The sequence below is a fragment of the Brienomyrus brachyistius genome, chromosome 8 (genome assembly GCF_023856365.1).
Source record: "Brienomyrus brachyistius isolate T26 chromosome 8, BBRACH_0.4, whole genome shotgun sequence".
In the NCBI taxonomy this organism is placed as follows: Eukaryota; Metazoa; Chordata; class Actinopteri; order Osteoglossiformes; family Mormyridae; genus Brienomyrus; species Brienomyrus brachyistius.
Genome location: NC_064540.1, coordinates 27343595 through 27357955, shown reverse-complemented (window position 1 = coordinate 27357955; position 14361 = coordinate 27343595). Strand labels below are relative to the sequence as shown.

At 42.5% G+C, this 14361-nt stretch overlaps 1 protein-coding gene across 3 annotated transcripts in view; it reads right to left on the bottom strand.

Moving 5' to 3' along the window:
• Positions 1 to 665: 665 nt before the first annotated feature.
• Positions 666 to 14361, bottom strand: part of LOC125747361 (sodium-coupled neutral amino acid transporter 3-like) — a 39514-nt gene continuing 25818 nt past the window's right edge. For all 3 annotated transcript variants that reach the window (XM_049022552.1, XM_049022553.1, XM_049022554.1), the window contains 9 exons: positions 13017 to 13099; positions 10971 to 11029; positions 10052 to 10222; positions 9122 to 9201; positions 8675 to 8775; positions 7785 to 7909; positions 7063 to 7207; positions 5441 to 5544; positions 666 to 4816 (listed from right to left, as the gene is read on the bottom strand). In XM_049022552.1, coding sequence (XP_048878509.1) covers positions 4712 to 4816; positions 5441 to 5544; positions 7063 to 7207; positions 7785 to 7909; positions 8675 to 8775; positions 9122 to 9201; positions 10052 to 10222; positions 10971 to 11029; positions 13017 to 13099 — 973 coding nt within the window. In that variant the 3' untranslated portion in view covers positions 666 to 4711. The remainder of the gene's footprint in view (positions 4817 to 5440; positions 5545 to 7062; positions 7208 to 7784; positions 7910 to 8674; positions 8776 to 9121; positions 9202 to 10051; positions 10223 to 10970; positions 11030 to 13016; positions 13100 to 14361) is intronic.

Sequence of the window (14361 nt, the reverse complement as noted above, 5' to 3'; positions counted from 1 at the left end):
TACTGAATATCAACATTTATGAATTACACTATATAGGTGGAAATTTAGAATGCAGAGAGTAAAAACTCTAACACGGACACCTCAAGTACAACAGCGCCACTGTGCGTGAGGTACGCAGGACTGCTAGAGAATCCTTTGAAATGGGGTTTGAATATTCAACCAATTTTAATGTTATAATAATATTAGACCTATATTATAATATGTTAGAAGCGACGTGTATAACAACAATTGTCATGCGCCCATTGTTTGTTATGGATATGAGGGGGTGACATACAAAATGTATTTTGAACAGATTAATGCAGCCTGTTATCTTTAACAAAGCGTTTTGCTAAATATCATTACCAAAGGATACGAAACACTAGCACGGAAAATCCATTTCCGGGTTTGTTTTTATATTGTATTGAGGGGTCGCGTTTGTGGCTCATAATAAAATATTTGTTGTGCGGTTATGTTCAAATGTATTCCTTTAGCCGATGTTATTGTTCGGAATCTCCTGAACATGACAAAAGCCGTCGACCTACGAAGTTGTTTTCCTGCAGCATGAAGTGATTTATAGGCTTTGAAGAGTTTGTCGTCTATCAAAGACAAATACGTCAATACGAAGAAAAGAAAGAAATAACACTCTAATTATGAAAGTGCAGAACTATTCAAAAGCATGACAAGTGTCTTGTTTTCATTTTTATTGCAACACCCATTGCAACTTCAGAAATGCATTTAAATTTACTGATAAAAACAAAATCGGACATGTTTTGTTTAAAAGCATTTTAAACGATTACATTTGTTTTCGCCAAACTAAAACATCTCTATTTACACTATGAAACTAGATATGCATCAGGAATAAAAAGGGTTTACATTTATGTACAATATATATAGATGCTGTTGTGCAAATCCAAAATTTGTAGAAGTTATTACTTTACTCATTATCATTTCATTAAGTGAATCACATAACCAGAGCTAAAGGTATAGAGGCAGTGCCCAGATATGATGGTCAGTCGCAGCTCTCAATGGCAAAATGTCGCCACCTGGTGTTCAGTTTTGGCTTCTAATTTGCCTGCTACACTCGGTGGGAATGGAGCTGCACAGTGCTTCCCATTTGAATGTGTTGCCCGTGGAGTTCCAGCCAATCAGTGAGGTACTGGAAGCTAAAGCCACAAAGACATTAAAGGTAGATGCAAACTCATGTGGGCAACAGTGAAACAACAACTGACCATATGGACTGGGGACCTTCCTGTTCAGGAGGTTTGTGCTTCGTAACCATTTAGTCTCATAGGGTAGTGAGTATTACAATGACACAGACATACAGCGGTACTGCACTCACTCTGGTACAAGAAACTGACAAAGCTCCACAGAGCAGTTTTACACAAACACCAGGCACACAGCAGATACAACCGAAACTCTGTGGATTGTTTTCTGTGTTTAACAAACCACCAAAAACACAGATTTTTAAGGGTAGGAGAGTTTCACAGGGATGTTTCACTACAGAGAACTGTGACATCAGTTTTGCTATAAAGTACAATCTCGACCAGTGCATGAAGGCTCAGAACCGAGTGCAGAAACACAAATCAGGAAAAGTCAAGAAAACGAGTAAAACACGCAACTGGAGACTGTGTTTTGTTTCAGACTGTTCCTGATTTTTCGGCATTGGGGTTCAGTTTTAGGCAGAGGTGGAGATTTCAGGTCCGGAGAGTACAAATCCAGACCAGGATTTTGTTTCAACCAACCAGTTCAGTACGCTGTGACTGTGACTCTTTATACTCAACTGGTTGGTTGAAACAAAATCCTGGTCTGGATTTGTACTCTCTGGACCTGAAACCTCCACCTCTGGTTTTAGGGCTTCAGCGTTCATGAGACAAAAGAGCAACCTCAAGTACCGAACAAGCGTCAAACTTTTCCAGCTCTATGCTCAGGATGATCGCTATACTGAAGCAAAAACCACTTCAAATGTAATAAACGTGTTCTTCACAACACTGATATCTACATTTCTTACAGTAGCCACCCCAATGTTTCCTTTAAGTTCCTCAGATGCTGTCCAACACGGGGTGCACTGCAGAGTGTCTGGAGATGTCAAACAGGAACTGAGCATGATGGGGAATTTTTGAAATGACATAATTACACTTGCATATCCTTATACTGCGTTAACTTCTAATACTATTTTGTTTAACATACATAGATTTCATCTTAAAAGTTACAAAGTTAAGTATTTAATTGGTCAGTTTGTGAATATTGTATGTAATTTACCGGGACAGCACTGTGGCTGAGTGGGTGACAGTGTTGCTTCACTTCTTAAGGGTACTAAACTAGCAATAGTGTCAGAATTAGAATCAGGTTCATTGGCTAAGTATGATCACTCACACAGGGAATTTAATAGGGGTCCAGTGTACGACCTTGTACGACAGCTTGACATACAGTAGATACATATACAATACAGTACAATGCACTGATACACTGGTTGTGTGTACTCTGTAATGGACTGGCATCCCATCTGGGATGTGCAAATTGGATGTGCTGCCAAGGATAGACTCCAACCCCCCTCCATGATCCTGTACTGGATAAGCAAGTAGCAGATGGATGAATAGATGGATGGATGGATTTAGTATAGCGATTAATTGTTATGAACACGCAGAGCTTTTTGAAGTGTTCTATCCGATAATCCATACTAAATCTCACTGTAGTGGTGCCACTTATCTCCATTCTAAACTTACATTTTAAATGTAAACCTACTCTGTAGTTCATACACTGTTATTAAGTATAATCATACCTCAATGAGGTTCCATTAGCAGAAAGGGTGTTTCTCTGTTTTCTATCACTTTGAGATTGTAAGGTTATGTATTATTTCTCTCCTGTAGAGGAGTGTTGTGACATAACAGCACGTGACCAGAAAGGACACCAGCACTGCTCAGTATCATCTCGGACTATTGGCTGATGCATAGTGTTTGCACACCTAACAAAGCCCTTCAGCATCTGTCTTAAAATACTAAAACATATAACACATGGGGAGCAGGATTTATCTGCGCTGGTGTTGCTGTGGGTCTCTTTTTCCCGATTAATGCACTGTAGATGCACTTGCATCTTACTGTCTCCAGTGAGGTTCTGGCGTGATTTCAGCTGAATCTTCTAACCCGACACTTCTGTGTCTCACCCCCAGAGCACAGCATTTGTGCTGGTTTTTAGTCCAGCCAATCTCACGTTAACTTTGCTTGGCTGAGATTTTAATCGAATGCATTGTGAAGATTATCACAACACACAATAATAATGAGTTTTTACACTTCTTTCTCAAAAAGGCTAAATATACCACATGTATGCGATGCCTGCTCGGGACGTGGTGTCACATTGTGCGTCGGTTTCTCAAAGTCCTGATCACCGAGTTGAGATGTTTTTTTTTTGTAATTCCTGCTAACATTGCATCTCTTCATTTGTCTTATGATATTCTGCTGTTTTGTCACTTGTGTAAGTTTACCCATTCCTCCATTCTCTACTCACCCTGAATTGTGGAAACCTCGAAAATAACCCCGCAGGTTGCTTTTTCTAAACTATAATCCTGTTCTTTACCTGAGCCAGCATTCTAATAATATATTACTGTGAAAATATGATTTTATCATTTTTGGAACTAGCATAACAGAATACACATATATTTATCCATCGGTGGCAGGGTGGCAGGGAACCCGTAGGCAGGGCATGCCCTGAATCTGATGCCAGTCCATCGCAGGGCACACATTCACACACTAAGGGCACCAAGTCACCTAAAGGCATCTTTTTGGACTGGGGGGGGGACTGGACCAAGTAGAGCAGTCAATCATGGAGACAGACAGGTTCCATACATACAAAAATTAAATCAGGAATCGAACCCATGGCTATGAAGATATGCTACCCACTGAACCACTGTTTCCATTCTTTATATAGTTATTCTTTACATATATTTTCTTAAGTTAATATTATTAGTTGAATCTGATCTTTAGTTAATTATTCAAAGGCTACAAACTAGTAATCGTTGATTAAATGAAAAAAATTACTAATTCATTAATTCAAAATCCAATGATATTAAACCAAAGATATAAAACAAAAAACCTATCTAATTTGTCATCACTACTCTCATTCCTAACAACAAACTGGACTAACATGACTGGAAAGTTAAACAATCATTTAGCTAATGCTTTGAATTTAAGGTTGTTTCAGTTATCATTTTTGAAGTCAGCTCAATGAAGACGCAGGATGAATAAAAACAGTGGAATGCATGGTAAACCTCACTGGCACTCAGACTGATTATTCTAGGGTTAAAAACAAGCTGCGTGAAACATAGGTCCCTTGTAGCTAGGGGAGTGTTGTCTCCATACACACACACATAACACAGTTCTGGCCTGCTGTGACTAAAGGTGTTTCAAGTACTGCTGTTGATCACTCAACTTTGTCTGGCCATAATTCTATCAGAACATACATATGAGTGTCTATGGCCTCCACCTGTATGCATCAGATTAGGGCCATGGTTTTTGGAAGGTTCAGGATCCCGCCTCAGCACTACCATGGGCTGCTGATGTGGGGTGAGAGGTGTGCCCAGCGGGTGTCCTGAAACCTGATCCCTCCACACCACTCTCTTTGCATACCCTGACCCCCTGAACTGCTGGAAGAGATAGTGCATCCTTTATATCATATGATCCAAACGAAAGACACCTACATAAAACAGAAACTAAAATACGGGAAAATGGTGGAGGAAATCCTAATGTCCACCGTTGGTATTTTTGCTTCCCGTTGTCCAATCAATGATGATGAAGCTTAGACTCATTATCATGAAAATGAAACCCAGTGCAGCAAAGCAAATGGCCTGAAAGATAAACAGTAAAAAGAAACAATAAGAAGAGTCTTACCGCCATGAGGCAAAGTTACAGTAATTAGTATCACAGCAATGAAAGACAGAATTACAACAGTCAGACAGGTTTACAGCAGTAAGGGAGAGCTACAAGAGAGAAAGGGAGAGTTACAACAGTCAGGGTTACAGCAGTGAGGGGGGGCTACAGGAAGAAAGAGAGAGTTTCAGCAGTCAGGGTTACAGCAGTGAGGGAGAGAGAGCTACAGGAGAGTAAAGGAGAGTTATGGCAGTCAGGGTTACTGCAGTGAGGGAGAGCTACAGGAAGAAAGACAGAGTTACAGCAGTCAGGGTTGCAGCAGTAAGGGAGAGCTACATACAGGGCAGAAAGAGAGAGTTACAGCAGTCAAGGATATAGCAGTGAGAGAGAGCTAAATGAAGAAAAATGGAGTTACAGCAGTCAGACAGATTTACAGCAGTGAGGAAGAGAGAGCTACAGAACAGAAAAAGAGTTACAGCAGTGACAGACGGTTAAGAGTAGAAAGAGAGCTATAACAGTGAGAAATTCTTAGAGAAATGAGGTAGAGACTGATAGATGAGACTGTTGGAGAGGTCAGCTGAGGAATGGGCAGAGATACTCACCAAGATTTTTGGGGTAGAACGCATGGGTTCGTCCTCTCTGGGTACAATGCGGATGTAGAAGATAGCGGGGAAGATGAAGATGAGGCAGGGCGCTGATGTAGCACCTGCAATGGGAGATGGCAGACTGTAGGGTGACAAGTGCAAACACACATACACACACAGCAGAATACATCAATATTACTGCTCTGTGAAATGAAAAATTAAAGATTCAAAAAGCAAAACTCAAAAAGCAGTTATATATGACACAATGGGTGTATTTAAATAAGAACATAAGAACATAAGAACATAAGAACTATACAAACGAGAGGAGGCCATTCGGCCCATCAAGCTCGCTTGGGGAGAACTAAACTAATAGCTCAGAGTCGTTAAAATCTTATCTAGCTCTGATTTAAAGGAACCCAAGGATTCACCTTGCACTACATTATCAGGAAGGGTATTCCATACTCTGAATACACGCTGTGTAAAGAAGTGCTTCCTTAAATCCAGCTTGAAGTGTTCTCCCGCTAATTTCCACCTATGGCCACGAGTTCGTGTATTTAAACTAATGCTGAAGTAACTATTTGCCTGAACAGCATCCAAACCTGTTAGAATCTTATATACCTGGATCATGTCCCCCCTCAGTCTCCTTTGCTTGAGACTGAACAGATTTAGCTCAAGTAACCGTTCCTCGTATGACATTCCTCTAAGACCAGGAATCATTTTTGTGGCCCTACGCTGCACCTTTTCTAAGGCCACAATGTCCTTTTTAAGATATGGTGACCAAACCTGCACACAATATTCTAGGTGAGGTCTCACCAAGGAATTGTATAATCTTAGCATTACCTCCCTTGACTTAAACTCCACACACCTGGAGATATACCCCAACATCCTATTGGCCTTTTTTATTGCTTCCCCACACTGGCGAGAATGGGACATGGAAGCATCAACATACACACCAAGGTCTTTCTCATGATCAGCTACCATTATTTCAGTGACACCCATGAAATACCTGTACTTTATATTTCTGCTCCCTAGATGGAGTACCTTACATTTATCGACGTTAAATTTCATCTGCCAGGTATCGGCCCAGTCACTAATTAAATCAAGATCCCGCTGTAGCTGCTGAGCCACTAATTCAGTATCTGCTACACCACCCACCTTGGTGTCATCTGCAAATTTCACCAGTTTACTGTATATATTGGTATCCATATCATTTATGTAAATTAGGAACAATAGTGGTCCTAAAATCGAACCCTGCGGTACCCCACTATGAACGCAAGCCCACTTTGACATTGTGCCTCTTATAACTACTCGCTGTTTCCTATCTGTTAACCAGTTATCAATCCAGGTCGCTACGGTACCTAAAATACCAGTCGCTTTGAGTTTAAGTAGGAGCCTCTTGTGGGGGACAACATCAAAAGCCTTTTGGAAATCTAAGTAGATGACATCATAGGCCTTCTTATCGTCAACTTCCTGAGTAGCTTCCTCAAAAAACTCCAACAGATTTGTTAAACAGGATCTACCTCTCCTAAATCCATGCTGGCTATCCCGCAAATGTTTATTCCTTACTCCTGAAGTGAGCTTTTGTTTTATAAAAAAAAAAAAAAACAGTAAAAGAGTCTTCACATGACATCAAAGCTCACCGATGATGCCAAAGATTCCCAGGATGTTGGGAGCGAAGATGACCAGCATGTTGATGAGCACAAGGAGAATGATGGCAATGGCGATGTGGCGAAGCCAGTTAAACGTCTTATTCGGGAAGAGCATCTGTTGGACTGCCCGGCGTACCTGCAGAAGAAGCGGGTAACATTCTGGCTGCCAGCACCTGAGCACCTGAAGGAGCTTCCGTGTCTAACATCACACTGGAGCCTGTGCTTGGGGGTGGGTGCAACATTTCGCTGTATCCAAACGTCTGTGGACTAAATCTGTCTGATGGCATGGCCAGTAACACAGTGAATATGACCACAAGGTAAAAAAAAACAGACTTCCTCTGGCATTCCATCTGTCTACCTACATGCCTAGAGTTACATTTATTATTACAATTACTATCTTGATTATTATGTTTGCAGACTGGTAGACCCCTTAACGATGTCACTTTTCACATTAGCTCCGACGTAACACTAATCTCATTTCATTTGCTTTTTTATGAGAATGGAAATAAAAAACCATTTGTTAGGCTGTATAGGAATAACAGCAGTCTGAACTAATTTTGTTTTGCATCGTTATTTTACTGTGTGCCCTACATACATACATTAAGTAGTTACCCTTGGAATCCCTAGGGAGAAAGGAACTCTGTCAGTGAATAAATAAATGTGTAAATAAATGGACCAGGAAGGCGGTGTGGGGGGAGGGGGTGGAAACTCACGGGAAATAGCACGATGGGCACTGTGAGCGTCACAGCTGTCAGCACAGCCAGGCGCACACACAGGATGAGCGTGTCGTATGGGTCGATGCGGCTGTAGGTGTGCAACAGCTCTGCCTCTACGTTATCTGCAGGGGAAACACATGGCAGATTACGTCACGTCATCACCACAGGGTGCCCAGACACCGCCACATTAGGCCATACACGTTACCTACCAACAGGGGGAGCAGCTGCTCAAAACTTTCTTTTCCTCTCACAATGATTTCAGTCATAGAAGGTATTTTGAGAAGAAATTTCAAAGAGATTGACCCAAATAAGGGAGTTAACCAAAGGAACCACCTATGAGATCTCTACATCTGAAATACATTAGGAAATAGCCATAAATATTTATGAACTCAAAAAGCAGACTCGGGGTCCAAGCCCAAAGACCACAAGGAACAATTCAATTTATTTTTATATAGCGCCTTTCACAACAGAGTTGCCCCAAGGCGCCTTCAATGGGTGTATTGTGATACATTACAACATCATTAAGGCAGAATAACACAAAAATAGGGCAAAGGTAAAGATAAAGATATGAAAAAAGAGAACCAGACAACAACAGAGGAGAAGAACCAAAAACACCCAAGTAGAGAAAAAAGGTCAACTGGCTGCCCAACCCCCCTGGGCATCCTCACATTATTGAGACAAGCAAGAGAATATGAGAAACAAGCATCCATTCAGACATCGCTATGCTCCATCTGTCAGGCAGGGGGCGTTTGTCACACATGCGTCTGTCTTGTGGCTCTGCTTGAGCACCAGCACACGCAGCAGACATGAAAGACACCCAGGAGAGAGTGAGGGTGACACATGCGGAGCTCGGCGGCCAGAGGAACAGGCAGGGGGTCAGAGCTCACCATAGAACGTCAGGTATCCAAAGAGAGCAGCCAGAAAGTACATGAAGTACATGATAGCGATGGAGATGTTGGCTACATGCTGCATTCTTCGCTTGGAGGGGCTGTAAACAGAGAACAATGCTCTGGAAAATCTCAAGATAAAGCTCACACACACATCAAACACTCAGACACAGTGTATTTTCTGTCCAATTCTTAGACATACTGCCATTGTGGTGGGCTGCATTGCATCTTAACTAAACCTGACAGATGTTGGGTCAAAGAGCCTTGGGTTAAACTCACATCCTGTACACACATTCCAGACAGAGGGGTAAGATGCAAAATGATTATGAAAGCAAGCTAAATTGCCAGCTGGACACTGTGCTTATGCAAAATGCTTCGACGGGGGGAAGTGATCCTTTGTCCAGGGGAGGCAGCAGAAAGGCATGCTCGGAAAGGAGAAGGACTTACTTGCGCAGTTCTGTGTAGATTGGCAGCACCTCTGGATGGCACACAAAGGCAAAGGCGAGAATAGGGATGGTATAGGCTGTCTGAAATACAAAACAGCACCTCGTCACTATGGCTGCGGTGCCACTAGTCTCAGATCTTTTACGCAAAGATACGTTTTACTGTCTTTACAGAAAGAGCACTGCAGCTTTAGATGCTAAAATCATTACCTGTATGCTGCTCCAAAATTCTGCAAAATTCCACATTCTCTGCTGTACCTTCTTATGGCACAGACTTGTCAGGGTTCAGGCAATAGATCTTCTCATAAAGATGTGATGTCTAACATTCATCTAAACATGTGGCTGAAGGGTGAATGAATATATGAGCACTTTCTATCCATCTATTTCACCCCTGTGCTGTGCGTCTTCAAGGCATTCAGCCAGCTCTCTCCAATCCAGACATGTTAGTGAAGTTTATAAGCAGTGGTGTGGAGAGTGAGTAAGACTGGTATGGCAATGGAGTAATTATCTGTGAATTAACATGCTAACACCTTTGCATCAGGGTGTATAAATCGGTGTTTCCCTACCTGGTCCTCGACGACCCCCAGACAGTCCAAATTTTTGCTCGCTCCCAGCTCTCGGTAGGGAGCAAAAATGTGGACTGTCTGGCAGGGAGCTGGGAGGGAGCAAAAATGTGGACTGTCTGGGAGTCCACAAGGACCGGGTTGGGAAACACTGGTATAAATAGCAGTACTTCTACTGAAGCAAGCTGCAGTTTAGTGGTGTCTGCATTGGCCTCAGCTGGAACTTTGTAATACCTGAACCTTAACACTCTCACCATAACACTGAACATAAGCCCAGTCCCAATGCACTAAAGATCTTCAGAGTGAGAGCAGAGCTTTCCATATGTGTGTAAACTTGTCTGCACTTGTCATAGAGCTTCCGCGGGCATCACCTGAGTGTTGAGGTTGAACATGCGTGGGCTGCAAAGGCTGGCAGACCCCTGGCCACGGTCACCATGGTAACTGATGGCAGGCTCCATGGAAGCGCTGGTGTTGAGGATTATCGTGCTGTTGGAGGAGAAGTCTCTGAAGGGACAGGAAACCTGGAACTTTTTGTAGATGACCTGTGGGCAGAGGGATCAGTTCAGGTAGACCGTTGGTTCACTAGCTAAGACACTCCTGGGAGCACAGTATGCACAGATTATCACGCAAACAAAAAGTAAGTCAAAAAGACATTCCTACATAAAAAACTGAATAATTCAGAGGGAGAAATGTTACCACACAAATGATATGGTAACACTTTCTATGAATGCTATGTCTATAAAAATGTATGAACGCACTCGTGACGCATTACAAAGCATTCATAAAGCATTATAAACATGACTGCAAATATTTATAAAAAGGCATAACATGTTATAGCCATGTGTATTATGCATTATGAATGCTTTATGAAGCTGCCATCTATAATGCACAATAGATACCTTCATAATGCAGTACAAAGCATCCTTAAATCTTACACTGACCATTAAAATGCATTATCTATAGTGCATTATAAATAAAAGCTTCATTGTAGCTAATGAACTATAATGCCTTGACTGTCAATAGAAAATGCTGTAATACTTTTTTAATTCTTATACTGTCCATTATAATGCATCATGAAGGTATCTATAATGCATTATAGACGGCAGCTTCTAGTAAAGTGTTACCATTTTTTTAAAATTGGAAATCGTTTTCTTCCTGTTCTTATGGCAAAAACATTCTTTGCATGTATGCATGGGAGGGGCTATACTGCATCCCTTTGGAAGTGAATTTTCCCAACCATTCACTGTGAAGCTGGCTTTAGACATACAGAAACCAGGGCAGTGAATGTACCGCAATGAGGAAGAAGACCATACAGCTGAGAGAGAATCCACTGGTGTAGCCAAGGTACCCTAAAGAGGGAGGAGGCCCAGTCAATAACGCACAGAGACAGACAGACACAGGCAAAAACACACACAGTGTTGTGCCTACAATCACTCTCTGACTCTTAGCATTTTTTTCTAATATATATGAAATTCACCACATCTCTTGGATGTGGAAAGATATTTTCATCCACGCCACATGCCACAGATTCCTGGGCTAAGCAGTTACGGAAATAGCTCCTGGCAGACCCTCCGCCAAAACCAGCCCCATCATCTCTGAAGGTCTCATCCATTATGTAAAGATGTCACAGCTGTTGTTCCATGGACTATGGTGAGACCCAGGAAGGGAGGAATGTTTTGGGGGTTGCAAGAATGGTTATATCAGTCATTATAGTCAGTCATTAAGGCTATAAAGTAAATTTTTACTTTACAAGATAGACACACTCCGCTGTTTTGGCCAGCAGGGTTGCTGGTTTATTCGTTTTTAGTTATGGAGCAAAATGTCTATGGTTTTGTATGTTTGTTTGACTTCCTTGCTCACTGCCAATGATAAAATTCCTCCTTCTATCCTCAAGGTCCAGTCTGTTACACATCTCTTTGGCATCTTAAAGGATGATTTTTTCCACATGGGTTTTGCACTGCTCATAGAGACGGGTAACACAAACCCTATTCCAAATTGCGTAAGCAGACCGATGCTCCAGGTGTAGAGGCCTGGCTGCAGAACCAGCAGTAGCTTGACTGCTGATGGAGGTCATGTAGGGGAGATTAAACGCTGACAGAAAGCATGCTGTTTCCATAGGAGCACCAATGGTGGTGAACGTGGTCTCCTTGCCTCTCCTACAGGCCCCTTCTTGCACTTTCTGCCTCCATTCGTGTCACACAGCCGTGCTACGTAGAGGCCATTAGCGAAGACTAATGTCACCATCAGTCATCAGTGTTTGCTCTGGTTACACTGCAAACGTGCACGTCAGGGTTAAAACATGGTTGTTTCCCTTGTGCTAAATATTCCTGATCTAAACTAAGGGAAGGACTACTTTTGGAGATATCTAACTTAATGGGAATCGTTGTTTCCCTAGGTCTACAGTATGCAGCCTCGGCAGCGAAAAAATATCCCCGGAGGCCTCAGTTTCTGCTTCCCCAATTCTCTAGCTACATTAAATTATACGGAGACCCAGACCTCTTTGTGAACCAGCATTCAATTTTGCTAGACAATCTGTTTACCACTGATAGCAGAACAAACAGGCTGATGTGAAACTGAGTCCATCACACTGTGATCCAAAACTACAGGGAATCTGTTTATGGAGAATCTCTTCAACTCCGTCCACCCTGTACTTACCCTTCTCTGTGATCAAATGAGAGAAAGTCATAATCTCATCTATCCACCCTGCTGCCAGAATGACCTGGTTATGATTTCACTTGAGTTACCCAGTTCTTACCCATTCTGACCTGACACATTCAGCACACATTTGAACCAAGGATAAAGACGACAGAGAAATTCCTGTACATCAACCAGGCAGAGCTACTGACCAAAATACATTTACACACACGAGGGTAGCGGCTCATGGGAGTTTTACTTACACAAAAAAACGTTCTCAAGGCAGAAGATAAAATGATTACCAATAACCAATCAGATTATAGAGGAGGTGGTCCAAGCAACTAGAGGAGGCAGGACCAGCCAAACAGATGTCTTGGTTCCGCCTACTCTAATTGCTTGGACCCACCTCCTCTACATTTTTCCTTCTGCCCTCAGAAGATTTTTGTGTAAGTAAAACTCTGACGAGATAGGGCATTTGAGAAATTTAGGTGCATTCAAAGGAATGAAAGGATTAGTCTAGCATCTTTGCTCAATATGGACAAACAAACAGAGGGGAGTAAAAGCTGCTTAAAAACACTAAAGTTAAACAGCAAAAACAGTGATTGTTAAAAGCAACTTGATATACTCTTACATAAGGACAGTAAAGCTGAATGAAGGAGCCTCAGGATGTGGGTGAGCTTCCAGTGTAAGAGCCAGACTCACCAAGCTGCTTCATCAGTGCCAACGGCAGCACCACGCTGACAGACAGGATGACCACCAGGTAGTTTCCATTCAGGTACCATTCACTACATGGGATAGAGACAGAGAGGCAGGAGCTTAGCTGCATCACTCAGCCTGCCCAGGCATCCTCCTGCGGGAGGCAGTCAGTGTGAAACACACACAGGGTCACCTCGCCCAGGATTAACACGCGTCTGTCAGACAATCAGAAAAAAGGCTACAGCCCTGCTACAGTTTTGTTCCCCAAGGTACAAACAACTTTAATGTACCCTTGATGGTACAAACATGTTCCTCAGAGTTTCTCTACCTTAAATTACACTAAAAGGCACATTTTCCTCAGGTAGGGTACATTTGGCAGACCCTTGAAGGTACAGCCCCAGTGACAAGTACCTGTACTCTCAAAGGTACAAATTGTTACTATTTTCTGACAGTGTACCCAGGGACGGATTATGGGTTGTGTGGGCCCCTGGGCAAAATGTTCGCGAGGGCCCCCCCCCCACCACCACCACCACCACCACAATTCAAGGGCCCTCGGCAGCCAAACGCCCTCCCTATAGGGTCAGGGGCCCTTGTAGGTAGAGGATCAAAGAATGTAGGCCCTCTAAAATAGAAAAATGAAAATACATTGTTGATAAGCATTGCAAATTGTTTTGGGCTAGGGGCCCCACGGGCCCCCTGCACCCCAAGGGCCCCTGGGCAGCGGCCCTGCTGGCCCGGTCCGTAATCCGTCCCTGAGTGTACCTGCAGAGAGTGGAAAACAGCAGCAGTCCAAGAGCTTTCTGGATGACCGCTGGTTCAGTCCACGCACACAACATTAATTGAACACAGCTTATAATAAGGGGGCGTGTCAGACGTCACATGATCATGCTGTAATACTCAGGAAGCACAGATATTGTTGGCACACGTCTGCCCCCCAGAGGGCATGGCATATAACACACTTCTAGTGTCTTCTATAGCTGGTGATTATTTATATGACTAACTGTTATGTTAACATGTCATGAAAAAAAGCTAATGGACTTTTTTACTCATAAGAGGAATTCACTAAGTATAGGAAATACAAATGAATCACACAAGATACTCTGGAGAAATAAACGAAAACGTTGTTTGATTCCAACCTCACAAGTCACAACCGTTATATATCACATAAGTCTTTTGTTCATTTTGCTTATATATTTTAAAGGATAGTTCAGTATGATCGATCTGTTTTTCAACTTGCTCCTCCAGTGCAGGGTTAGAGTGGGCCTACAACCCATCGTAGAAAGCACAGAGTTATGGGAATGACAGCATACACATCAGGTATGCTGACTGAACACACATCCATCTTTTATAC